The sequence below is a fragment of the Neofelis nebulosa genome, chromosome 12 (genome assembly GCF_028018385.1).
Source record: "Neofelis nebulosa isolate mNeoNeb1 chromosome 12, mNeoNeb1.pri, whole genome shotgun sequence".
Classification (NCBI taxonomy): domain Eukaryota; kingdom Metazoa; phylum Chordata; class Mammalia; order Carnivora; family Felidae; genus Neofelis; species Neofelis nebulosa.
This window is the reverse complement of record NC_080793.1, coordinates 68467707-68492762: the sequence shown is the minus strand read 5'-3', so window position 1 is coordinate 68492762 and position 25056 is coordinate 68467707. Positions and strand designations below refer to the sequence as shown.

Below are 25056 nucleotides of genomic sequence, written 5' to 3'. Positions count from 1 at the left end.
ATCTTCCTGTTTTTATTTCATAAATGCTACTTCCTTCCTCATGTCTTTGAGCAGTTAACATATTATTAAGTTCGCAGATTGATCTCTATATCCTCAGGGGTTAATTCTTCCATTTGTTAAATTCACCAACTAGTTTTATGATAATATACTTCTTCGTGTGTTTACTTTTTCAAGAGGTATTCTTACTTGGTAGTTCTTCTTCCTCAGTATCCTTACCTTTCACATGATCCAGATTTGCCTCAGCCTTGGTCCAGATGGGTTTCACAAGTCCAAACCTGGTCTTACCCAAGCAGATCAATTCGAATTTTTTTTCTCCATATTAATGGCTTGATTTTGGACCCTCCATGAATATTGTATGGATCCAGTTCTCATGTTCCATGGCTCCTCCCCTCTGCTTCTTTACTTTTCATGTATAAGTTCAATGCTGTCAAAAGCAAAATCTACATCCAAGATATTTCAATAAGCTCCATGTTTTATTTAAGAGGAAGTTGTACTTTTTGGATAATCAACCTGAGAATAAATGACTAAAGACCTATAAACTAGAGGGGGGGAAATAACACCAGGCATCTGCTGGCTCTCCACAAATCTCTTCTCACTGTTGTATCTTATATTTATGAATGAATCTGAAGTACCGTGCTTGCACTTCACGATCCCCTTGTAATACCGCCACTCCAGATCCCTTAGATCCATGAATTGTTTTTCTGCAAAGAATCACATTTTCAAAGAATTACTTGATGGAGTGACTTAACCTTCAGTTATCCAGAGATGCTTCATGGACAGAATGAAACTTAGATGAACTGGAGTCTCCTTCTCCCTTCTGGTGGAAAGCTGTTTCTAGAGCTTTATAAACTAAAAGGTCACCTAAAGTGTTCATCTGATCTAGAGCTTTCCTCCAAATAGGAAATTGGGTGGGTCTGGCTAACTGGGCCGGAGTGGATGCTGCAGGGCCATAGCAGGTGGATGGGCTCTCATTTGGTGCTTGGATATTATAATGTACAAATGGAGAGACCCTACAGAGCACTGAGGTCAACAGGGAGGATCCTAATGAGGGCTTAATACAGGGACAAGGATTGGTTAGAAGTACATAGATTGCTAGTGTCATTTCTTCCAAGATGTTGGCTTAAGCCCTGGGTATAAAATGGCAGTGGCTTAGCTAGAATTTGGCTGTTTCCCCTACTTTTTCAGGACCTACTAATTTGGGGTATCACTAGTGGTTACAATCCCTTCAAGAAGGGATCTTTTAAATGTTTATTTTATTTTTGAGGGAGAGACAGAGAACATGAGAGAGGAGGGACAGAGAGTGAGGGAGAGAGAATCCTAAGCAGGCTCTGTGCTGTCAGCGCAGAGCCCGATGTGGGGTTTGAACTCATGAACCGTGAGATCATGACCTAAGCTGAAATCAAGAGTCTGACAACTGACTGAGCCACCCAGGTGCCCCAAGAACAGATCTTTTAATGACTAAATTGTAAACCACCACCACCCCTCAAGAGAGAGAAAAAAAAAAAGCAAGTCCCAAGGCAGAGATTTGAGTGTAAAGCCAGAGGCCAAAGAGCCAAGATGGTAAATGTAATACAAGGAGAACAATGGTACAGCAAACAAGCAGGAAGTCTGATCTATTTCTCTCTTACTATTGAGTTAATACCTTCCCTAGCGGAATAGATACTGGAGCAGGCTATTGGTGGTGAACACTGGGGGTCAACAGTCCTTCCCTAAGGGCAGTTACCAACTGTCAGGGAGTTTAACAAGATCTTGGCAGGCCTGGTATCGGAAGATCTGGTTATAGAAGGAAGGAAAGGGATATCTGACAAGAGAAAGCCACAGAGTTGATTATTTTGATTACCACAGAGCTTTATGTTGTGATCTGTGGTAGATACCATAGGTTGGTTCATTCCATACCCATTGCGGCCCTCTTCTATAGAAGAGGGTCACCCTCTGACTATAGAGGGTGAAAAGCTAAGATCTCTAGTCACCACCCAGCAGTAAGGGGTGGTTATTGGATGCAATTCTGACCAATGAGATGTAGGGAGAAGTCACCGGAGGAGGAGTGTTTGAGGAAGTTTTGCTTCTCTATTAAAAGAGGACAGAAGTAGCCAATATGGTCCTTTGCCTTAGCCCCTTTTCCTGCCTGGGATGTGGCCATAGTACCTGGAGGTGAAGGAGACCTCTTTTGTCCATGAAGACAAAAGCCACACACGAAAAGGTGGTGGAGCCTGGGTCCTTGACAATATAAAAAAGCATTGTCCCAACACTGTCTGCCTGCCTCCAGACTTCTATGTGTACAAGAAAAATAATCTTCATTTGCTTTCTCTGTCAAACACATTCTTAACCTACATGGTCCCACATGATTTAGCCTGAGCAAGAGTAACTGATGTGATAGAAGAAGAAAATGGCAGCACTCACTCTCTTTTCCTCCCCCAGTGCTTGATGCTAGTAAGGATATGTTCTATAACATTCTTTGGTATACCAGGAGTCCTAAAGTTCTCCTGGGCTGAGAATACTTTAGAAACTGGCTGGCTGATAAAATAATAGTAATGCTGGGGAATATAGGATTGTAAAAGATGAATTGTTACAATACCAATTAAACCTAAGAAATCACTGGGTATTCTTCATATGGATGCCTACCTGGCTTCATGCATGTTCCTTGAACAGACAGGATGTGTGCCTGAAATCCTACCTAAGGATCTGAGGAAATCAGGTCATGAAGACAGAGAAGAAACTCTAACACAGAGTCTGGAAGGTCACACGAGAGACCTGGAGAAGTTAGGTAGCCAGGGAAGGGAGGACAATTTGTCTCCTGTGGGTGTGGCAAAACCACAAACATCCTATGAAGCATCCAAAGCCTTCAGTACTTTTCAATAAGCTCTGGCAGTATCTACTGATTACCAATACTCTCCATGACTTTTCCCCTCTGGTCCAAGGCTTGACCTTATGCGCTTCTGTGGATTATCTAGGCCATTCCTATAATTGCCCCGATTTCTACTTCTGCCTGGGCTCCAGAACACACAAAGTGTGACTCTACTGAAGGAATCTGAAACCTGCATTAGACTCTGTCAGGACATCAGTGTGGGGAGTTACGGCAAAGACTGCCGCAGTATCTTGGACCAGATACGAGCAAATTAATCAATCTGTGCCTTTAAGTTTGCTCCTCTGTCTCTCCCACGACTTTTAATATAAAAATGGTGTTGTCAAAATATTTGCGGTGCAGATGGTTTCTCTTGAGTCGAACCTACTTCAGAAAGGTTCAAATATTTTATATCGTTGATTTAATCTATCGTTTTTTTACAGCTACACAGACTCACAAATTATTACCTCCCTCAAATTAAGGAAAATGGAGACCTTATAAGACACTCCCTTTTCATTAAAACTCGCCACCATACATTTCCAACTTTCTCTGAATAATCTTTGGTCTTTTATGAATACCTCCCTATTAAAAAATCAGAAATGAAGGGAGGAGTTTCCTCTTGTTAATGTAACAGTAAAGAAGAGGCAAAGGTTCATGAAAAAGTATCTAAAAAAGCTCTCAGTTGCATTAAAGCCAAGATGCTTGAGAAAAAGAAGCCATCTTCCAGTAAATAATTGGCTAAGTTCACGTAACAAGAAAGAATAGTTATGAGTGCCTTAGAGGCCAAGCTTAACCTGCTCGTGTTGTAAAGGTGAGTGCAAGGACTGCATCTATACTCCTTTTTGAGACTGGACCTGAGATTTGACCCTGGAATGTTCGAGTCTCTGTTCTCTACCTCGCGTTGGCGCTGTAGGCGGCAAGCACATCAGTCGTGGGCACCGTGACTGCCAGATTCCCGGGGGTCACTATTTGACTATTTTGGCTCCGGCAACCTAAGTCAAAATTACAGTCAGATTTCCACGAATTTCATCTCACACATCCTCATCCGTGTAGATTACCTGGATCAACTAAGAAGTACTTAGCAATTTTGTGCTCAAAGGTGAAATTTTCTGGCATGATCCTGGAAATGCCCAGCCCGTGTAATATGTTAATTCTCTGAGTCTTCTGCGTGGGGAACAGTGACGAGGAGCTGGAGTGATCGATGAGAATCTCATGAGGAAAAGTGTGCGCAGGGGGAGGAATCCCACGCCGCAAGAGCCTCTGTTGGGATCTGGAGAGTCCCTTCCCCGGAGAGGTTGAGCTGGTCAACAAGCTTCGGTACAGCAGTTCGGTCATTGATTCTGGTTGCTCCTTTTCTTTTCTAACTACCTTGCACGTGAAAATGGGCCGGGGGTCTTCATCCCTCACATCAGCTCCACTGGTGAATGACATGGCATTGAGGTTTTGAGTAAGCATTTCCTGTGCCTCACTAGGTGAAATACCGTGAGTTTTTCGGAGACTCGATTTCTTGCTCTCCTTATTAAAATTCTCAAGAAATGCATAAAATTCTGGCAGCTGTAGGACAAAGAGTGGGAAGTCATGAGATTGGTGAAAATGTAATTGTCTGGTGGACCCATAAACCCTAGAATAAAGAGGATAACAAACAACCATGGAAACAGAAGCATTGGAGCGCCTGGGTGGCTCTTGGTTTCGGCTCAAATCATCACCTCACGGTTCGTGAAATCGAGCCCCGAGTTGGGCTCTGCGCTAACAGTGTGGAGCGGAACCTGCTTGGGTTTCTCTCTCTCTCCTCTCTCTGCCCTTCCCACCTCTCAAAATAAAGAAATAAAAATAACACAAAACAGGAGCATCTATCTTAGGGAAGGTATGTCTGCTTCACTGACCCGAGTTAATAATGAATGGCAATGTGGAACTGAGACCAAAGGGTCAAATCTCTCAGTCATTCCCAGAAAGACATATTTTTAAAAAAAAAATTTTTAATGTTTATTTTATTTTTGAGAGAGAGAGAGAGTTTGAGCAGGAGAGGAGCGAAGAGAGAGGGAAACATGGAATCTGAAGCAGGTTCCAGGCTCTGAGCTGTCAGCACAGAGCCCGATGCGGGGCTCAGACCCACAAACTATGAGATCATGATCTGAGCTGAAGTTGGGCGCTTAACTGACTGAGCCACCCAGGCGCACTCCAGAAAGACATATTATTAAGAACATGTCACTGAAACCCTCCATTATGAAAGGAGCCCATCAAACTTAGACTCTAAACTCTATAAGGTTTTTCCACTGTGAAATTCAGTGAGCTGCAATGGAAAGAGCTGTGGGGGGTTGCAGCCTTTGTTTTGAGGAAGGCTACATTTCTCTTAAGGAAGAAAGAGAGCCAGATAGTATGGATATCAAAGCTTCATCCTGGTGTCCGAAGGGCTCAGAATGTTCTGGAATGCAGTGCAAAGGAAACTATAAAAGTCCTAATTCACGGAGATATTTTACCAAAGCAAATAGTTACATCTGTGGGGTGTTTGGCAGTAGTTGTTGGCAAAGACAAAAATATTCCTCAGAGTACCTTTATTATTTAAAATCCCGTATTGGAGGAATAAAATATCATTTTCCAGAGCATCTTGCCTCTTCATTCCATTATCCCTAAGAAGCTTCTTATGCCACTCAGCTGGAAGGCCAAAAAGGCCAAAGTGAGAGCCCAAATTTGGATCAGTCAGCCCAATGCAGGGCTTCCCTTCGGTCCTAGGCACTTTTGTGCAACAGCAACAAATACAGAGCGGGCTAAGGTGGGTGAATGGCATTTTCAGTTGGTTGCCATTATCACGAAGACTACTTAGCTCTCACACCGGCCTGCCCACGGAAGTGTTGCCTTTCACTGGGACAAAAGAGCGTAAGTCAGTGAAGAGGAATGTCTGTATTCCCTGTGGCCCCCAGGCATGTCACCGGTATTCAGTGTCTCCACATTTTTCCCCCCACAATGTTTGAATGTAAAGTTTCCCGTGTAGATTATTACAGAATTGTAAGCACGTACTGAACACCTGGGAGGCTTGTCCGCCGTCTCATCTTCAGTTGGATCGGTGGCCCCGGTGAGGAGCATTGTGCTGGGATTTTATTCCCGACTTCCTGACAAAGCAATAGAAGAGAAGACAAAGTGAAAGATGAAACATCCAGCAAAGTATACTGGCGGGGGTAACACCTTTCCAGTCTCTAAAACTTCATAAGCGGGGCCCTTTTGGGTTTTTTTCACGCAAGTTAGTTCACATGCAGTGTAGTCTTGGTTTCAGGAGTAGAACACAGTGATTCATCTCTTACGTAGGATGACACCCAACGCCCATTCCTAACAGTGGCCTCTTTAATGCCCGTCACCCAATCAGCCCATCCCCCCACCCACTTCCCCTCCAGCAACCCTAAGTTTGTCCTCTGTATTTGAGAGTCTCTTATGGTTACTTTTTAAATTTTATACCATTTTAAGTTTTCTTCTTCCTCTAGGACTATCGAATTACTCACATGCCCATCAAATGTTTCCTCTGAAACACCTCAAATTCTTACATGACATATATCCCCAGGCATTTCATACTAATTCAAAGAATCCTGTATGGGTGGTTTAAGATTTTTGTCTGACATATTTTGAACAACTTTCAGTTTATCCAAAGAAAAACTCACTTATTCGTTACTCAGGAAGGGTACTTTTTATTCAAGAGGAAAAGGCCAATGATGATAATAATGATAATAAAATAACAATAACAGTGAACATTTTGAAATAATTTGCTTTGAGCCAGATATGCCAGTATGCATTTTACAGATGGACTTGTGTTTAATCCCTTTGTGAGGGATTAAATGGCCACAGATGGGTGCCCAGCTGACTCAGTCAGTAGAGTGTGTGACTCTTTCAACGGTTTTTTTTTTTTTTTTTTTTTTTTTGGGACAGAGAGAGACAGAGCATGAACGGGGGAGGGTCAGAGAGAGAGGGAGACACAGAATCGGAAACAGGCTCCAGGCTCCGAGCCATCAGCCCAGAGCCTGACGCGGGGCTCGAACTCACGGACCGCGAGATCGTGACCTGGCTGAAGTCGGATGCTTAACCGACTGCGCCACCCAGGCGCCCCTAGAGTGTGTGACTCTTGATCTCAGGGTTGAGTTTGGGCCCCATGGTGAGTATAGAGATCGCTCAAAAATAAATTCTTAAAAAAAAGAAAGAAAGAAACAGCACAGAATCTTTACAGTTGGTCTCATCAGTAAGTGGCAGTCTAGCCTGCTCCCACATTTGACCGTGGGCTGGCCTTATGCTTGGGTTTGACCAACACCATGAGGGCTTGTCTTTGACCGACAGCATGTGGTGTAAGTGGCCTTGTGTGAATGCCAGAGCCTAGGCCTTGAGCTTTGGAGCTCTGCTTCACACTCTTGGAATTACGAGCCACCATGTAAAAACCAACCACTAGACATGTAAGTGAGACCATCTGGAATCACCCAGCCCCATTCGAGCCTCCAGATGGCTACAGCTGCATGAGTGACTCCAAATGATCCCAAATGAAGAACAACAGCCACTCAGCTGAGCTGGCCAACTCCAAAATTATGGCAAATAATGAATTACAGGGCCACCTGGGTGGCTCAGTCGGTGAACACCTGACTCTTGGTTTCTTCTCAGGTCATGATCTCACGGTTCTTGAGTTCAAGCCCCATGTCAGGCTCTGTGCTGTCAGCACAGAGCCTACTTGGGATTCTCTCTCTCCCTCTCTCTCTCTCTGTCCCTCCCTTACTTGTGCTCTCTCTCTCTCTCAAAATAAATAAACATTAAAATTTTTTTTAAATGAATTATAGGGGCTCCTGGGTGGCACAGTCGGTTAAGCATCCGACTTCAGCTCAGGTCATGATCTCACAGTCTGTGAGTTCGAGTCCCACATCGGGCTCTGTGCTGACAGCTCAGAGCGTGGAGCCTGCTTCAGAATCTGTGTCTCCCTCTCTCTCTCTGCCCCTTCCCTGCTCATGCTCTGTCTCTCTCTGTCTCAAAAATAAATAAAAACATTTTTAAAAAATTTAAAAATGAATTAGTCATTTCAAGACACTAAGGTTTGAGCGGACTGCTACACAGCAATAAATACTAGATAAACCCCACAATCTTCACATTCTTGATTTAATTTATTCCAGCGAAACCTCTGTTGGAGATCAGGGAATGTAGGAGGGAAAATACCTTCCTGGGAACCACTGTATCCTGACTAGTAGCTGCAGTAACTGGGATGAGAATCAGAGAAGAACCAAAAGTGTTTGGGATGAAGCAACAACAATTAGGTTCTTCCTCTGTTCCCGGCAAAACAGGAAAACCCAGAATGGGGGCACCTGGTGTTTCAGTTGGTTGAGCATCGACTTCTGCTCAGATCATGATCTCGTGGTTCACGAGGTCGAGCCCCACATCAGGCTTGCAGCTGTCAGCACAGAGCCTGCTTCAGATCCTCTGTTCCCCGCCCCCCGCCCCTCCCCTGCTTATGCACACACTCTCTCTCTCTCAAAAGTAAACATTAAAAAAAGCAAAAGAAAGAAAAATCCAGAATAAATAGAAAGAGATGCAAATACATATATCCAAATATATTACAGTCACTAGTGAGTACACTATGTCAATATCTATGACCAAAAAAAGACAATATAATGCAGCATGATGACCCCTTTTCCTACATTTGCATGGTGGCTTCATAAACATGTCTATCACCACCAGTTAAAATAAGACTTGATTGTACTTTTGTTAGTTCTTGCAAAGGAAAATATTTCTCTAGCTTCCTTCATCTAAAACCTCTCAGCGTCTCCCAGGCAGCCACCTGTCTTCTGGTGGTGCCATCCAGCAGGAGAGGACTGCCTTTTTCCATGACTGGTGGACACTACGTTTTTCTCCCTTCTCCCCTTAAAGAAGGCTTGGCTCGAGCCCCAACTACACGCACACGCTGAACTTTAGTCCGAATTGCTGATGCAGACAAATGATTTCTGACATCAGTGGCCCCTCTTGCAACCCTTCATACATATATTCAAAGCAATATCTGAGAAATCTGTACTCATTTCATTACCGTGAGATTGGCAATAGGGAATGGGACACAAGAAAGGTTAGCTTCTTGCTGTGTCTCTTTGCAGAATTACTATTGAGGACACCTCCCTCATGTTGAATGCTATTAACAGATCATTAGCTCAAATATGCTTTTTAAAAATTTATTTATTTTTAATTTTTTTAACGTTTATTTATTTTTTGAAGGAGAGAGAGACAGAGTGTGAGTGGGGGAGGGGCAGAGAGAGGGAGACACAGAATCCAAAACAGACTCCAGGCTCTAGCTGTCAGCACAGAGCCCCACACGGGGCTCGAACCCACAAACCGTGAGATCATGACCTGAGCCGAAGTTGGATGCCCAACCGACTGAGCCACCCAGGTGCCCCTCAAAGATGCTTTTATCCATTCTGATTCTGACTTCACTAACATACTTCTCACTTTGGGCTATTCCCCATTGACTAAACCTTAGAGTAGCCCTTTATTTATTTTATTTTATTTTATTTTATTTTATTTTATTTTTAACTTTTTTAATGTTTTTATTTATTTTTGAGACAGAGAAACAGAGCATGAGCAGGGGAGGGGCAGAGAGAGGGGGAGACACAGATACTGAAGCAGGCTTCAGGCTCTGAGCTGTCAGCACAGAGCCCGACACGGGGCTCGAACTCACAGACTGTGAGATCATGACCTGAGCTGAAGTTGGATGCTTAACCGACTGAGCCCCACGGGCACCTCCAAAATTGCATTCTTGAAGGCAATACTGACTTCTTAATCAATTCTAATGTTGTTTTTACAGTCCTCATTTTTATCCATCTCAACTCTTAACTACCCCTTTGTTTTGAAACTGATTCTTAAAAACTATCTTACCTATTCTTTCCAAATTCATTGCCATGACTCTAATAAGAAGCCTGATTAACTTCTGGGGTGTGTGGCTGGCTCAGTTGGTTAAGCATCTGACTTGTGATTTCAGCTCAGGTCATGATTTCATGGTTCATGGGTTCGAGCACCACATCAGACTCTGTGCTGATGGCACGGACCCTGCTTGGGATGCTCTCTCTCCCTCTCTCTCTGCCCCTCCCCTGACCATGCTGTCTCTCTCTCTCTCTCTTTCAAAATAAACTTTAAGAAGACTGATTGACTTCAAATTGAACTATTCTAGTTCATTTCTTAGCCCTTATGTTATTGTTGTTGTTATTTTTGTAATCTATCCTAAGTCACCTCTTTATCCAACCATTCATTAGTCCTTTTTTTCTAATTTGGTTCCTTACTACTCACTTTTAGGATAAGATTGATATCTTCCTGATCAGACTTACAAAACTAACCACAATCTGCTTCTAACACTTTCCCATGATCTAAAAATCATATTTCTATGCCACCGCAAGGCTATAACGTCTTCTCCATTTCAGCCAGCTGGCCCAATTCATTTTTTTCTGAAACAATCTCCTGTGCTTCTGTGCATCCTTTAGTCTGTGCTTACTCTGACTTCTCATTTAATCAGCCAGGATGTCAATCCAGCATTCCTTCTCTTTTATATAAATCTAAATAAAAATTTATAGATAATAGAGTTAAAGATGAAATTCAAAGAAGTGCAATGTTGAGTAGCTATTGTGGCAAACAAAAGTAAAATGTAAATAGGAAAAAAGAAGTTAAAAATTCTTTTTGGAAGACTAGTATAATCAATTGATTTTTATAAGGTGGGCAAGACAATTCAGTGGAAGAAGAGTAGTCTTCTTTTTTTTTGTTTTTTTTTGTTTGTTTTTTGAGAGAGAGAGAGAGAGAGAGAGAGCAAGCATGAATGGGGGAGAGGCAGCGGGAGAGGGAAAGAGAGAATTGTAAGCAGGCTCCGTGCTGTCAGCAAGGAGCCAGATGAGGGGCTGGATCTCATGAACTGTGAGATCATGGCTTGAGCTGAAATCATGAGTCAGACACTTACCTGCTAAGGCACCTGGGTGCCCCAAGAATAGTCTTTTCAATAAATGGTAGAGAGACAATTGGATATCTAAAGGCAGAAGAATGAAGTTGGACTCTTACCTCAATCCATACAATGAAATTAACATAAAATGGATCACAGACCTGAACGTAGGGTAAAACTATAAAACTATAAAACCCCTGTAAGAACATAAGAGTAAATTTTCATGATCTTAGGTTAGGCAATGGTTTCTTCGATACAACACCAAAAGCTTAAGCACAAGAATAATAAAGTAGATAAATTGGAACTTCATCAGTTAAAACTTCTGTGTAAATAAATAAATAAATAAATATTCTGTGTTTCCAAAGACACCCTAAAGGAAGGGGAAACACAACTCACAGAATGGGAGAAAAAAATTGTAAATCGTATGTCTGACAAGTGACTTGTGTCCAGGAACACAAGAACACTTACAACACAACAATACAAAGACAAATACGGTAACTTGATTTAAAAATGGGCAAGGGGTCACCTGGGTGGCTCAGTCGGTTGAGCATTTGACTCTTGGTTTCAGCTCAGGTCATGATCTCACAGTTTGTGGGTTCAAGGCCCGCATCGGGCTCTGTGCTGCCAGCGCAGAGCCTGTTTGAGATTCTCTATCTCTCTCTCTCTGTCTCTCTGTCTCTCTCCTCTCTCTATCCCTCCCCCACTTGCACTCTCTCTCAAAATATATTAAAAAACTTAAAAAAAAATAAAAACAGGCAAGAGGGGTGGCTGCGTGGCTATAAACACATGACTGATAAACACATGAGGTACACAACATCATGAAGTATCAGGAAAATGCAAATTTAAACCACAATAAGATATCTTTCATTCCCACTAGGATGGCTGTAATAAAAACAGATAATAGCAAGTGTTGACAAGGATTCAGAGAAATTAGAACCATCATACGTTGTTGGTGGAAATAAAATATGGTGCAGTCATTTCGAAAATCAGTTTGGCTGTTCCTCAAAATGTTAAACACAGAGCAGCCATAATCCAGGAGTTTTACTCCTAGGTATGTATCCAAGAGAAATAAAAACACAGTCCACACAAAAACTTATATAGGCGCATTCACAGTGGCATTACTCATAATAGTCCAAAAGCCCATCATGTAATGAATGGATAAACAAAATGTGGTATTTCCATGCAATAGAATACTATTCAGCTATAACCAGGAATGAAGTTCTGATACCTGCTACAACATGATAACCCTTGAAAAAATTACGCAAAGGCCACATATTGGATGAGTGCATTCATATGAAATGATCAAAATAGGCAATCCATGCAGACGGGAAAGTAGATTAGTAGAAAGTAGCCTAAGCCTGGGGGGTATGCAGGAATGGGGAGTGACTGCTAGTCAATACAGGGTTTCTTTTTGGGGTGATAAAAGTGCTCTGAAACTAATTGTGTGATGGTTGCACAACTCTCTGAATATACTTACAATTATTGAACTGTGCACTTGGGAAGAATTTAATGGTATGTGAACTGTTTATCAGTAAAACTATTAAAAATGACTTGGAGAGAAAGTGATAGATCTGAAAGATAGACGATGGAGATACAAAATATTTAATTGGATACCTCAAAGGGAAAAGCCCCACATCATGGAATAGAAAAATAATCATGGGGGGCGTGGGTGGCTCATTTGGTTAAGTGTCCGACTTCAGCTCAGGTCATGAGCTCACAGTCCGTGAGTTCGAGCCCAGTGTGAGCCTCTGTGCTGACAGCTCGGAGCCTGGAGCCTGCTTCACGTTCTGTGTCTCCCTCACTCTCTGCCCCGCCCCTGCTCACGCTGTCTCTCTCTCTCAAAAATGAATAAATATAAAAAAAAATTTTTTTCTTAATTCAGGAAGATTTTCCTAAAATAAATAAACTCAAAAAAAAAAAAAAAAAAAGAAGATTTTCCTGGAATTGAAAATTTGAATCCACATGTTAAAATATCAGAATGGCTAGCACTAAGACATGTTCTGGTAAAGTAACTGAGTTTCAGGAAAAAAAAGAAGTCTGAGTTTTTCTAATTTTTATTTACTTATTTTGGAGACAGAGAGAGCAAGAGTGAGTGGGTTTGGGGCAGAGAGAAAGAGGGAGAGAGAGAATTCCAAGGAGGCTCTGTACTGTCAGCACAGAGCCCAATGAAGGGCTTGAACCCACGAACTGTGAGATCATGACCTGAGCCAAAATCAAGAGTCGGTGGCCCAACCGACTGAGCCATCCAGGAGCCCCAAAAATAAAATCTTTAAAATAATAAAACAGAATCTTAAAAAAATTAATTAGTTAATTAAGGTATTAGTTTATCTTATTCACACAACTAAATCTGTTCTTTCCCGCCCAGGAAGTCTGATGGTTCTGTTGTGCCACCAGATGGTGCTCACTGGAAGTTTGTGTCTACTATTTCCTATTTTTCTTTCTCTCTATTTCTCTCTCTCTCTCTTTCCTTTCTTCCTTCTTGACTGAATTTTTGGCTGTAAGACAACATTGATCCAACAACAGTTAGTGTTTATAATGTGTCAGGTACTGGGCTAAGCCTTAGGAATACAAAGGCAAATGAAGTGTAAAGGAAAAATTTCCAAAATATTTACAAATAATTCATTGAACACCTGTTATTAACCAGGCACAGCTTAGGCCCTTGGGATACACTGACAAGCAGAAAAAACATTTCTGCTCCTGTGAAGTTTACATGCCAGCGAGGGGAGGCACACAGAAAATCATACACATAATAAATGAGTTAATACTCAACACCCAAAAAATAACCCAATGAAGAAATGGGCAGAAGACATGAATAGACACTTTTCCAAAGAAGACATCCAGATGGCTAACAGACACATGAAAAGACGCTCAATATCACTTATCACCAGGGAAATACAAATCAAAACCACAATAAGACACCACCTCACACCTGTCGGGGTGGCTAAAATGAACTCAGGCCACAACAGATGTTGGTAAGGATGCCGAGAAAGAGGAACCCTCTTGCACTGTTGGTGGGAATGCAAACGGGGGCAGCCACTGTGGAGAACAGTATGGAGGTTCCTCAAAAAGTTAAAAATAGAACTACCCCATGATTCAGCAATTTCACTACCAAGTATTTATCCAGAGGATACAAAAATACAGATTCGAAAGGGCACATGCACTCTGATCTTTATAGCAGCGCTATCATCGATAGCCAAACTATGGAGACATCCCAAATGTCCATCGACTCATGAATAGATAAAGAAATGGTATATACACCATATATATATACCATATATATATATATATATATATATATACACACACACACACACCATATACACCATATATATATACACACCATATATACATACAGCATATATATTCCATGATATGTGTGTATATATATATATATATATATATACACATATCATGGAATATTACTCATCCATCAAAAAGAATGAAATCTTAACATTTGCAATGACATGGATTGAGCTAGAGTGTGTTATGCTAAGCGAAATAAGTCAGAGAAAGACAAATACCATAAAATTTCATTCATATGTGGAATTTAAGAAACAAAACAGTTGAACGTATGGGAAGGGGAAAAGAGAGAGGGAAACAAACCCTAAGAGACTCTTAGAGACAGAATAAACTGATTTGTTGACAGAGGGCGGTGGGGGGAGATGGGCTAGACGGGTGATGGGTATTAAGGAGGGGACTCGTTATGATCAACACTGGGTGTTGTATGGAAGTGATGAATCACTGAATTCTACTCCTGAAGCCCATATTGCAGTGTATGTTAACTAACTAGAATTTAAATAAAAATTTGAAAAAATAAATGAATTAATAAGTTTGAAGTCAGAGTACTATAAAGGAAGTAAAATATAACAGGGACAAGGTGGATTAGGAGTGCTGGGGGGCCAACTGTAACTTTAAATAGAGTGGTGAGGATAGAATTCATTGGGAAGGTGACATCTGAGCAAGGATGAATAGGAAGTGTGAGCCCTGATAATAAATGGGGGGATTCCAGACAGAGACCAGTCAGGGCAAGGGCCGGATTCTTGGCTGACCGGAGACAGAACAGGTTTCAAGAGGACTGGAACAGAGGAAGTGAGGGAAAGAGGGCAGAGAGGAGGGAGGAGGGCCCTGATGCCCTGGGGCTTTGCAGGCAGACATGGGACTTTGGCTTTCCTCAGAGGGAACTGGGGAGCCACTGCAGGCCCTGTGACAGGCTCTGACTTACATTTAAAAAAAATTTTTTTTTTAACGTTTATTTATTTTTGAGACAGAGAGAGACAGAGCATGAACGGGGGAGGGGCAGAGAGAGAGGGAGACACAGAATCTGAAACAGGCTCCAGGCTCTGAGCTGTCAGCACAGAGCCCGACGCGGGGCTCGAACTCACGGACCGTGAGATCATGACCTGAGCCGAAGTCGGACGCTTAACCGACCAAGCCACCCAGGCGTCCCCTGACTTACATTTTTAAAGAAGCACTCCGGCTGCTGTGTGGAGAAACATGTCACTAGAATATGCTCCACAAATGTTAATGGTCATTGTACACTGATTCCACACGTACAAAAATAAAGCCACATATGTATTTCGTGTAGCAGAGAAATAGTTTTGCATATGAAGTAGATATATGAACACAGTTGTCAACTCACAGAGAATCATCTGGAAGGACACGTACCAATCTCAACAGAAGAGAGGTAACAGGAAGGGGATGGAAGGGGAGATTTGCTCCCTCCTATTGATTACTAGTGTACATCTTGTTGGAGATTTTTATACAGCAAGCATGTATTTCTTTTGTAACGTTAAAACAATTCTGTTAGGACATGGCCAACTTCCTGTTGTTTTTTTTTTTTTAATTTTTTTTTTCAACGTTTTTTATTTATTTTTGGGACAGAGAGAGACAGAGCATGAACGGGGGAGGGTCAGAGAGAGAGGGAGACACAGAATCGGAAACAGGCTCCAGGCTCCGAGCCATCAGCCCAGAGCCTGACGCGGGGCTCGAACTCACGGACCGCGAGATCGTGACCTGGCTGAAGTCGGACGCTTAACCGACTGCGCCACCCAGGCGCCCCGCCAACTTCCTGTTTTGAGGAGAAAGGGTTACATGTGGGAAAGAAAGATAACTTTATGTCTTCTTGTGTCTACAGAGTTACTTATGTGCTCAGTCACGGGATAGGCCCCCCTGAGGATACTGGGAACAATATTTGAAACAGTTCTTACTCTCAAGAATATTTTTGGGGAGCGCCTGGTGGCTCAGTCGGTTAAGCTTCTGACTTCAGCTTGGGTCACGATCCCGCGGTTTGTGAGTTCGAGCCCCGCCTCGCGCTCTGGGCTGACAGCTCAGAGCCTGGAACCTGCTTCAGGTTCTGTGTCTCCCTCTCTCTCTGCCCCTCCCCTGCTGATGCTCTATCTCTCAAAAATAAATAAACATTAAAAAACATTTTTTTAATTAAAAAAAGAATATTTTTTGATATACAAAACTGGTCCTGGAGACTTTTCTCTCTCCTTCCTGAATCCAATAGGATGACAATAAAGGAGTTAGTTGTTAAAGTATAAACTTACTACTACAACCAAACAGCAAAGAAGACGCTTGAGAGGGGAGCCATGGAGGCGTCGTACAGAGGGAAGGTTTGGCTTTGCAAACACCCGCTCTCCAACACCCGTACCTCACAGGGGAAAATGTGTGCAGGTGAGATCAGGGTGGTGGGAGCCATTAGGTGTTCTGCGTCCCCATGAGAGTGCCCGCTCAGGCCTCCTCATGGGGATGTGCTTTCCTGCTGTCTGGGCTCACTAACCCTCAACCCCTTAGACCCCACACCATGCTCCAGCAGCCTGACAAGGTTATAAAAACCACCTTCCGCAAGCTCTTCCCCCGAATCTACCATTCAGCTCCAGGTTTGCTCTCTTGGATGTGCCCAGCCCCATTTCCCTACGTCATCCTTAGGCTTTGTAATAATAATCAGTCCTCGGGGCCCCTGGGTGGCCCAGTCGATTGGGCATCCGACTTCAGCTCCGGTCATGATCTCACAGTCTGTGAGTTCGAGCCCCGCGTCGGGCTCTGGGCTGACAGCTCGGAGCCTGGAGCCTGGCTTCCGATTCTGTGTCTCTCTCTCTCTCTGCCCCTCCCCATTCATGCTCTGTCTCTGTCTCAAAAGTAAACATTAAAATAAATTAAAAAAATAAAAATCAGTCCTCCCACCACACGTCCTGCATTGTAACTACCGTCTCGTAGCAACTTCACACTTTAAAATCTCTGAAAACTGGGGTACATTTTACAACCAGCGGGGATCTCACGGTTGATGTTGGCCCAGTGGCCATCAACAACACTATCTTCATGGCCTGTACTCGCATGAAACTGGACATGGCTGTTGGTGTTGCTCGGTCTGATTTTATTCAGGGCAACGACGTTGTTGAACGCCTGTTGTTCATTCACCTTAATCATATGCAATATGGTAGCACAGGCTGTGTTGAATCGATGTTTGCAGTGTTTCTCTCAGTCTGCGCTATCCAGTATGGTGGCCGCTGGCTAAGCGTGGCCACTGAGCCCTTGATTTGTGACTAGTCCAAACGGAGACGTGCGGTAGTAAGGAAAAAGAATCAAGATATGTCACTAACGATTTGCATGCTGGTTATCTGCTGAAAATACACTATTTCAGATACACTGGGTTAAATGAAACGGTTAACATTATTTTTGCCCGTTTCTTTTACTTTTTTGAATGTGGCTAGTGGAGAACTTAAAATCACACAAGTGACTCACATTCTGCTCTTTTTTGACCACGTTGATCTATAAAATAACACCAGTTTAGCAATGATCACAAGCAGGTACCAAATACAGCAGCAGATATATATAATAAAACTCAATGCCTAAATAGGCGAAAAGAGCTCAGTTTCTTTACTAGAGAGTAAATAATAGAAAAGGCAATAGAGAAGCACGTCAGCATTCAAATGGGAATGAATAATCATAGAGTTCCGTGTGCCCAAAACACGGACTAAGAGACAGAATGTCAGGAACAGCACTCTGTCCCCGCTCACTGCCACCCTTCCCTTACCACACCCGGGGAGAACCACCCTCCTAAATTTAGTGTTTAGCATTCTCTTCCTTTTTTGCTTTTCTTTTTTTCTCTCCTCCGCCTCGTTTTCTTACCTATATATGTCTCCCTACAGATCTCTCCTTCAACTTGCTTCCCTCTTTTTAAAATTTTAATTGCACGGGGAGGAGCCAAGATGGCGGACCAGCATGGGAGCTTTTTGCGGGTCTCATGTCCATGAAATACAGCCAGACCAACACTAAACCATCCTGCACACCTAAAGTTTTCATTGCAGTAAAATACACATAACAGAAAATTTACCAACACAACCATTTCTTTTTTTTTAAAGTGTATTTGAGGGTGGGGGAGGGGTAGAGGGAGGGAGAGAGAGAGAATCCCAAGGAGGCTCCGTGCCGTCAGCTCAGAGCCCGACGTGGGGCTCCATCTCACAAACTGTGAGATCGAATGGGGTGCTAAAAAGCTGGCAGGAAACTCTACTCTCACCGATGGGGCTTGTAGGCTTTGGGTAGACCATTTGGGGGAGGATCCCCTAATGCGATCATCTTTAGGCCTTTCCTGGGCCTCCCAGTAAGAGTCCACCCTCCCTGATCTGGAGGGTGTTAAAGTATCTCACTGTGACAGGATAAATCAGAGCCGCAGAGTAGGGGGGAGGGGGAGGGCTGGGGGGCCCTCGTATCAGGCACTTACTGCACATACGTTCACATAATCCCTTGTTTTGTTTGGGTGTCTGTTCCTTGTTTTACAGTGTGATGCTTGCACCCCCTGGTGGGCCTGGCCCCTCCCAAGTCTGCAGCCCCTGGATTAGCCTCTCCAGAGAGAAGTTCTTTAGGTTACGGGCAGAGACATGAAGTGGGGGAAGGCATCTGAGGGTCCACCTTCTCAGAAACCGTCCTCTTGGCCCACCTTCCCCGTTGCCCTTAGTTCCAGGAAAGCCGGTGTCACCTGCAGTCGCATTCTGAGAATTCTGAAGCATAATAGGGCCGTCCGGTTCTTAGCTTGCCAAACCGTTAGCAACCCCTCATCCTTTTACCTTCCCACTTCCAAAATGTTTCTGATGTTAGCATCTCTCCAGATCTCGTCTTTGGGTCATGTCTTTTTAAAAAACGTCCCAGTGTTGCAGTTCCGTTCCGATGTGGAGGCATGGAATCACTTGGAGGTTTTAATCCGTCATCTTCACGGACGCTTAGTGGTCTCACTCTGTCCCCGTTTCTTTACAGGGCAGGTGGGCACGCAGTGGCCACAACTTGATCGTACGTGGCGTTCGCGGTATCCGTCCCAGTGACATGAAAACCAAGAGGAAGCTCCCTGGGAGTGAGATGGTATGGGGCGGGGGGCATTCAGAGATGTGCCCTTCATTTCTGGAATGAAGCGCTCCTCCACTGCTCCCTCCACTGCCCCTGAGGTAGGACACCTGGGCATCTGTTTCTGCCTACAATCCGCCTCTCCAATGGCTCTTCACTGCATGTTCAGTAACGCAGAGCAAAGGATCACTGTGGCTTTCTTCCTCATGTGTATATACAACACATAACATCAACAGCTATAGACCAGCTCGTGTCTGCAACTGGAAATGCTTTTGTCATATTGCATATTATTAACAGCAGTACAATAAGGTCTTTTGATGGGGCGCCCAGCTGGCTCAGTTGGGAGAGTGTGTGACTCTTGATCTCAGGGTCGTGAGTTCAAGCCCCACACTGGGTGTAGATTACTTAAGTAAATTAATTAATTAATTAATACACTCTAAAAAAAAGAAATAAAAAATTCTCTTAAAAAAATAAGATCTTCTCACAGTTCATGGGTTCGGGCCCCACGTCGGGCTCTGTGCTGACAGCTCAGAGCCTGGAGCCTGCTTTGGATTCTGTGTTTCCTTCTCTCTCTTCCCCTCCCCTGCTCACACTCTTTCTCTCTCTGTCTCAAAAAATGAATACATGTTAAAAGTAAAAATAAAATAAGATCTTTGGGGGTGCCTGGGTGGCTCAGTTGGTTAAGCGTCTGACTTCAGCTCAGGTCATGATCTCGTGGTTCATGAGTTTGAGCCCCGCATCTATTTTTGCTTCAATAAGTAAAACTTTTCAATAACAGGTTAGCCATTTTTGACTTTACTCTGTGTTCAGCAATTAATCATTTTGTCCTAGAGAGCAACTTTTTTACTTCTTCTGGAAAAGTCCCACCATCTTTGTCGAATAACTCAAAAGCTTCAGTGGTACTGTCTGACCAGGTTTTGTAACTTTGCTGGGGAAGACGTGGGCAAGTACAAGCTCTAATCTAGTTAAATTCAGCTTTCAGATATTCATTGTGGCACCTCCTATTAAGTTTTTAAGTAAGCGCTACATCCAACGTGGGGCTCAAACTTACGACCCCAAGATCCGGAGTCATATCTCCTATTGAGTTTCCATTTTTAACTTCTTTGTGTAAGAGCACACCTACAGATTTGCTGGACCCGGTAAATCCTGACATTCTATATCCTTCTGGAGAGACAGTTACCTTGGGTATTCATAAGATTTTTCCGATTTGTAGGATATATAACACTGTTTCCATCACTATTTTATGCTTCAGTGAACACTTTTGGGCCGCTAATCCTCTTGAAAAATGAAATCGAGTCAAATATAACCCAATCACAATAAAGATTGCAAATTTGATACCAGCCAATGGTATGAAAATTACACGAAACCACAGTGAACTTTGTCAACCGGATGTCACTTAAGATAATCGGATGCTGTCCTTATGGAAAATGCTCAACATTTTTTTAAAGTTTATTCATTTATTTTGAGAGAGAGAGAGAGAGAGAGAATCCCAAACAGGCTCAGCACCGAGCCTGATGTGGGGCTCGAACCCACAAACTGTGAGATCATGACCTGATCCAAAACCAAGAGTCGAATGCTCAACTGACTGAGCCACCCAGGGACCCCAAATGCTCAACGTTTAAATATGGAATGGTTGCAGAGAACAAAATAGGGTTTCTGTGAAGTCACTAACTACAATCTTACAGTCCCAATTCAAGAAGTTTGACTACTATTATGTTGTTGCTTTTTCTCTGAACCCCCGGGTGCCTGTGGCCCACTGGAGAGATTACGGGGTTCCATGGTTTGGGTATGTTGGTCTAAGTGAGAAGAGGACCCCTTTGGGAAGCAGGTGAGAGCCCACAGGGAACCCAGGATTCGTCTGGGCTTCGTTAGCTCTTGCCTGATTTCTCACCAAAATGCCTAGGGGGCTTTTCCTGGCTGATTTCCCTGGATTCCTCAGCCTCGGAATCTGCCTGCCCATAGGATCCGCTTGCCCGGCTTAGCGGCTGGTGCAGATTAGGTTCTCCATCACTACATGCCGCCTGCTCAGGTTTTCAGATGAATTGCATAGAACACAATTGATTAGGGGGTATAATGTGCTATTATTGATTGTAATGCAATCAGAAATGGAAACATGGATCCATCAGATTCAGGACCTCAGAGAAAGGAAAAGTCTGTGGCATTGACTAAGAGCAGATGAGGCAAGAACAATGCCTCAAGGAGCGCATCGTGGAAGGCTGCACGCACCACCCTGCGGCTGCTGATGTGCTGAGAGAGCTTATCGGTCTCGAGCAGAGACCAGACACGAAGGCCAGAGTGCTTTCTGATGTGTGGCTTTTATGGCAGTCCACAGCCTACTATTAAACATGATCTTTATTGGGGTGCCTGGCTGGCTCAGCCAGAAGAGCACACAACTCCTGATCTCAGGGGTGTGAGTTTGAGCCCCACACTGGGAGTACTTAAGTGTACTTATGATTACTTATATTAAAAAAAATGACCTTTATCATTGAAATTCTGGTAGGAAAAATGAACGAAACTCAATTCTCCCTTTGAAGCAATTGCTTTCAAAATGCAATTTTTGAAAACCTGAGTTTTCTTAGGAATGTAAAACTATTGTCTTATTTTGCTAATAAAACATGACTATTGAATCACTCCATCGTGCACCTAAAATTAATTTAACACTGTATGTTAGCTATATTGAAATTAAAAGTTTTAAAAATGTTCTTAAAAAAAAGACTTCTAAATAATTGATAGACTTTTTTTTTTTAGAGCAGTTTCAGGTTTACAGAAAATTGTTTGGAAAGGAGAGCATTTCCCACGGTTATAGACAATTTTTCCTATGACTATCTTAACATAGTGTGATGCATTACTCGTAACTGATGAACCGATATTGTTATCAACGTAAGTCTTTAGTTTACACCGGGGTTGACTTTGTGTTGTATGTCCAATGGGTACTGACCAACATATGACATGTATCCACCATCACACATACCATCATACAGAACAGTTTCAGTGCCCTAGAAATCCTGTGCTCCAACTTCTTTCTGTAAGCCACACCGGGTCACCCTTCCTAAAAGAGAATTCTGATCCTGACTTGTTCGCGCTCAAAACCCTCAGTGGCTCTGCTCTGGCCCACAGCGCACAGGACATCAGCCTCGTGCTTGGGGCTTCTCAGCTGAGCCACGAACCATGACCATCTGTATCCCCATCACTTCCCTCTCGGGCGACTCTCCTCCCCGTAGCGTATCTTCTGACGTTCCCCACACACGACCCTCACTCTCATCCGTGCCGGCTTATCTGCCCTCTGCATACGAAGGTCCCGGGGGCCCTTCTCCTCTCAGCTGCGGTGTCTTGTGAAAACCCATCTCTGGGAGCGTCTGGGTGGCTCAGTGGGTTGAGTGTTGACTTTGGATCAGGTCATGATCTCGCAGTTCGAGCTCCGTGTCAGGCTGGCTCTGCTGCCAGCTCAGAGGCTGGAACCTGCTTCGGATTCTGTCTAGGTCTCTCCTTGCCCCTCCCCAGCTTGCACACTGTCTTCCTACCTCCCAGATATAAACAAACATTTAAAAATAAGTAAACATGAAAGAAAACAAACATCTCTGGAGCCGCCCCTCTGACATCCTCTGTTCCCTCATGTAGTCCTCTCTTGCTCCTCTGAGCCTCCTGGACAGGGCTCCTGTGCCCCCTCAATGGCATTTATTGGCCTCAGTACTCAGTATACACATATGTAAAATGGGCGTGATAAGTATGGCACCAACCACCTAGAGCTGTGTGAGGACTCAACCCCTTAACTCCTGCAGACTGCCAGCCAGGCGGCCGGCCCCTAGGACGTGTTCTTACAAGCGCTGGCTGCCTAATCACGGCCACTGCCACCAGCCGCTACTGCTGTGCTCTTCCTCCTCCCACCACCTCCCCCCTCCCACAGGGCCAGCTCCCGGAGGCACGACTTTGTGTCCTCCGTGGTACAAGGCACGATGATAGCAAGGGCTCCATAGACGCTTAGCAACAGAACGGCTGGGGCCCTGTGGTCGCACACAGAAGGCAAGCCTGAAACAAGGCAACGAGACAGCCCCACGTGCTAAGAGGGGGGCCCTCAGTGCACTCCCCCAATGGACCAGCCCCCATCCCCCCTGGGCCTGTTAGAAAGGACGTGGTGCTGAGCATCTCGTGGTGCCGGCAGGTCATGGTTTCCTGTGGCACAAGCTCTGGGGGAAGGGGACGTGGGGGCAGCTCAGGTGCCTCAGGAGTGGCCAGTGGAGGATGCCAGTACTTTTAGAAACGGGAATCGTACCTGGTGTAGCCTCCAGGGAAGATCTCTGCTTGTTTCCGGTTTGCTTGGTGAGGGCGGCAGCATTTGACCTACAGGATGGAATCCCAAAAAGGAGCCAGATTCCCAAAGACAGAAACCAGAGGAGAGGGACACCGTTCTGCTCGGCAATCTAGGGGAGGAGGAACAGAGTTCCTTGGGGGTTCCTGGGGGCCACACCCATCTCTGCACCTACAACCATTTCTACTCCCTTTGATACCGAAGAGCTGTGCATCGGCATTGGGGCTCACCTCCCCACCTCTCCCCCAGGGACCTGACGAACACGTAGCGGGGTCCTAGGCCGGTCTGGAAGCACTGGCTGAGTCACCAGCCTTGGCTTTGTCTGCCGTCCACAATGCCGGTGTACTTGTGGGTGCCCTCAGCACCCGCGAAATGGGTACATACCCATGAGACGTAAGGTAGCATGTACAGAAGGTTAGAACGAAGGCCTCAGGTGGATGGCAGCTGGGGTAGGAGAAGGCGGGATGGGTTGGGACAGTATAATTCCACCCAAAGGGATTGCCGTGGGCTGATGCTTACTGTTCTGTGGACAGTCCCCAGGGAAGGGTGCCTGCTCAGGGCCTCCATTCGTTGGATGGACAGTGGCCTTAGTGGCGGCCTTGAGGACGGACAGGCCTGCCCTGGAAGCCAGTTTGAGGAGTTCGTGTATTTCCACCATTCAGTTTGGGCCCATGAGAGACAGCTTGTCCACAAAAGCTGGTTCCAGAAAAGGGAGAGGACGCTCACTACCACTTTTTGACCTCCTCCTCCTCCTCCTCTTTCAGACTCATCTCTACTCTCAAGGCTGGATTTGGGGACAGGGGGAAGGGGCTATAGGTGTAGTGAGAACAGAGGCCAGTCAGGGCTAGGAGTCAGTGGCAACATGGTGGCGGAGGAAGAAGGCAGAGAAATCCATGAAGAGGGCAAGGCTAAGAGGGAAGGCCCGAAGGAAGAGAGGGACTGTTGAGGCGCAGTCATGAACTGCCGGAAGGTCGGTTTCCCAGCTCTGATTTGTCGACACGAGCCCAGCTTCACATCTCTCAGCTCTAGCCTCTGCTTTCTCTCTCCCTACCGCCCACTTCCCCCTGCATCTCCTGGCCAAGCCCAGGCTGGCCGAACGTTCACTTCTCTGTTCTCTCATTATGGCCCAGGAGTAGGTCAATCACAGCACTTACCACTTGCTTTACAGTTATGTTTATGTGGCCATCTTGTTTACGAACCTGCAGGGCTGGGTCTCATTCATCTGGTAGCCCCGTGGGCTACCCTGGCATCTGCTAACGCTTAGTGTGAAGGAATAACTCACTGTCCATTGTGACATATGGACGTCCTCAAGGTCACATAAACAGCTGCATGACACCAAAGGCCAGGGGATTATTTTCCTTCATGAGGGTGATAGGTGGAAGGTGGAGGATGGAAAGACATTTTAAAAAGTGAACATGGGCCATGAAACGCTAAAAAATGAACGAGCTGAATTGTGATTTTCTAATCAGTCAAGTTTTTCCTTCTATAGATACGGACAAGATGCAAAGGAGAAATCGAGGCAGTTAATAGGAGACAGCGTCCTACGTCTGCCTACACAGTCTGGCCGCAAGTGGATTGGGGCTGCATGAGAAAGAAAGGAAGGAGTAGGAGATCTGTTGTAGCACCAAATGGTTTCGCTGGACTTCGTCCTGA

At 44.5% G+C, this 25056-nt stretch overlaps 1 protein-coding gene across 4 annotated transcripts; it reads right to left on the bottom strand.

The window, feature by feature from the left end:
• Positions 1-452: 452 nt before the first annotated feature.
• Positions 453-25056, bottom strand: C12H9orf153 (chromosome 12 C9orf153 homolog). Of its 4 annotated transcripts, none has more exons than XM_058695558.1 (6): positions 24558-25056; positions 23923-24099; positions 23368-23515; positions 5858-5949; positions 3901-4396; positions 453-701 (listed from the first exon to the last, which is right to left on the bottom strand). In XM_058695558.1, exons 4-6 carry the CDS (start codon positions 5921-5923, stop codon positions 478-480), a joined length of 786 nt encoding a protein of 261 aa, XP_058551541.1. In that variant the 5' UTR covers positions 5924-5949; positions 23368-23515; positions 23923-24099; positions 24558-25056; the 3' UTR covers positions 453-477. The 4 variants fall into 4 exon arrangements, with proteins under 4 accessions (XP_058551541.1, XP_058551544.1, XP_058551543.1 ...); XM_058695561.1 differs by having other exon boundaries at positions 23368-23435; XM_058695560.1 differs by lacking the exon at positions 23923-24099.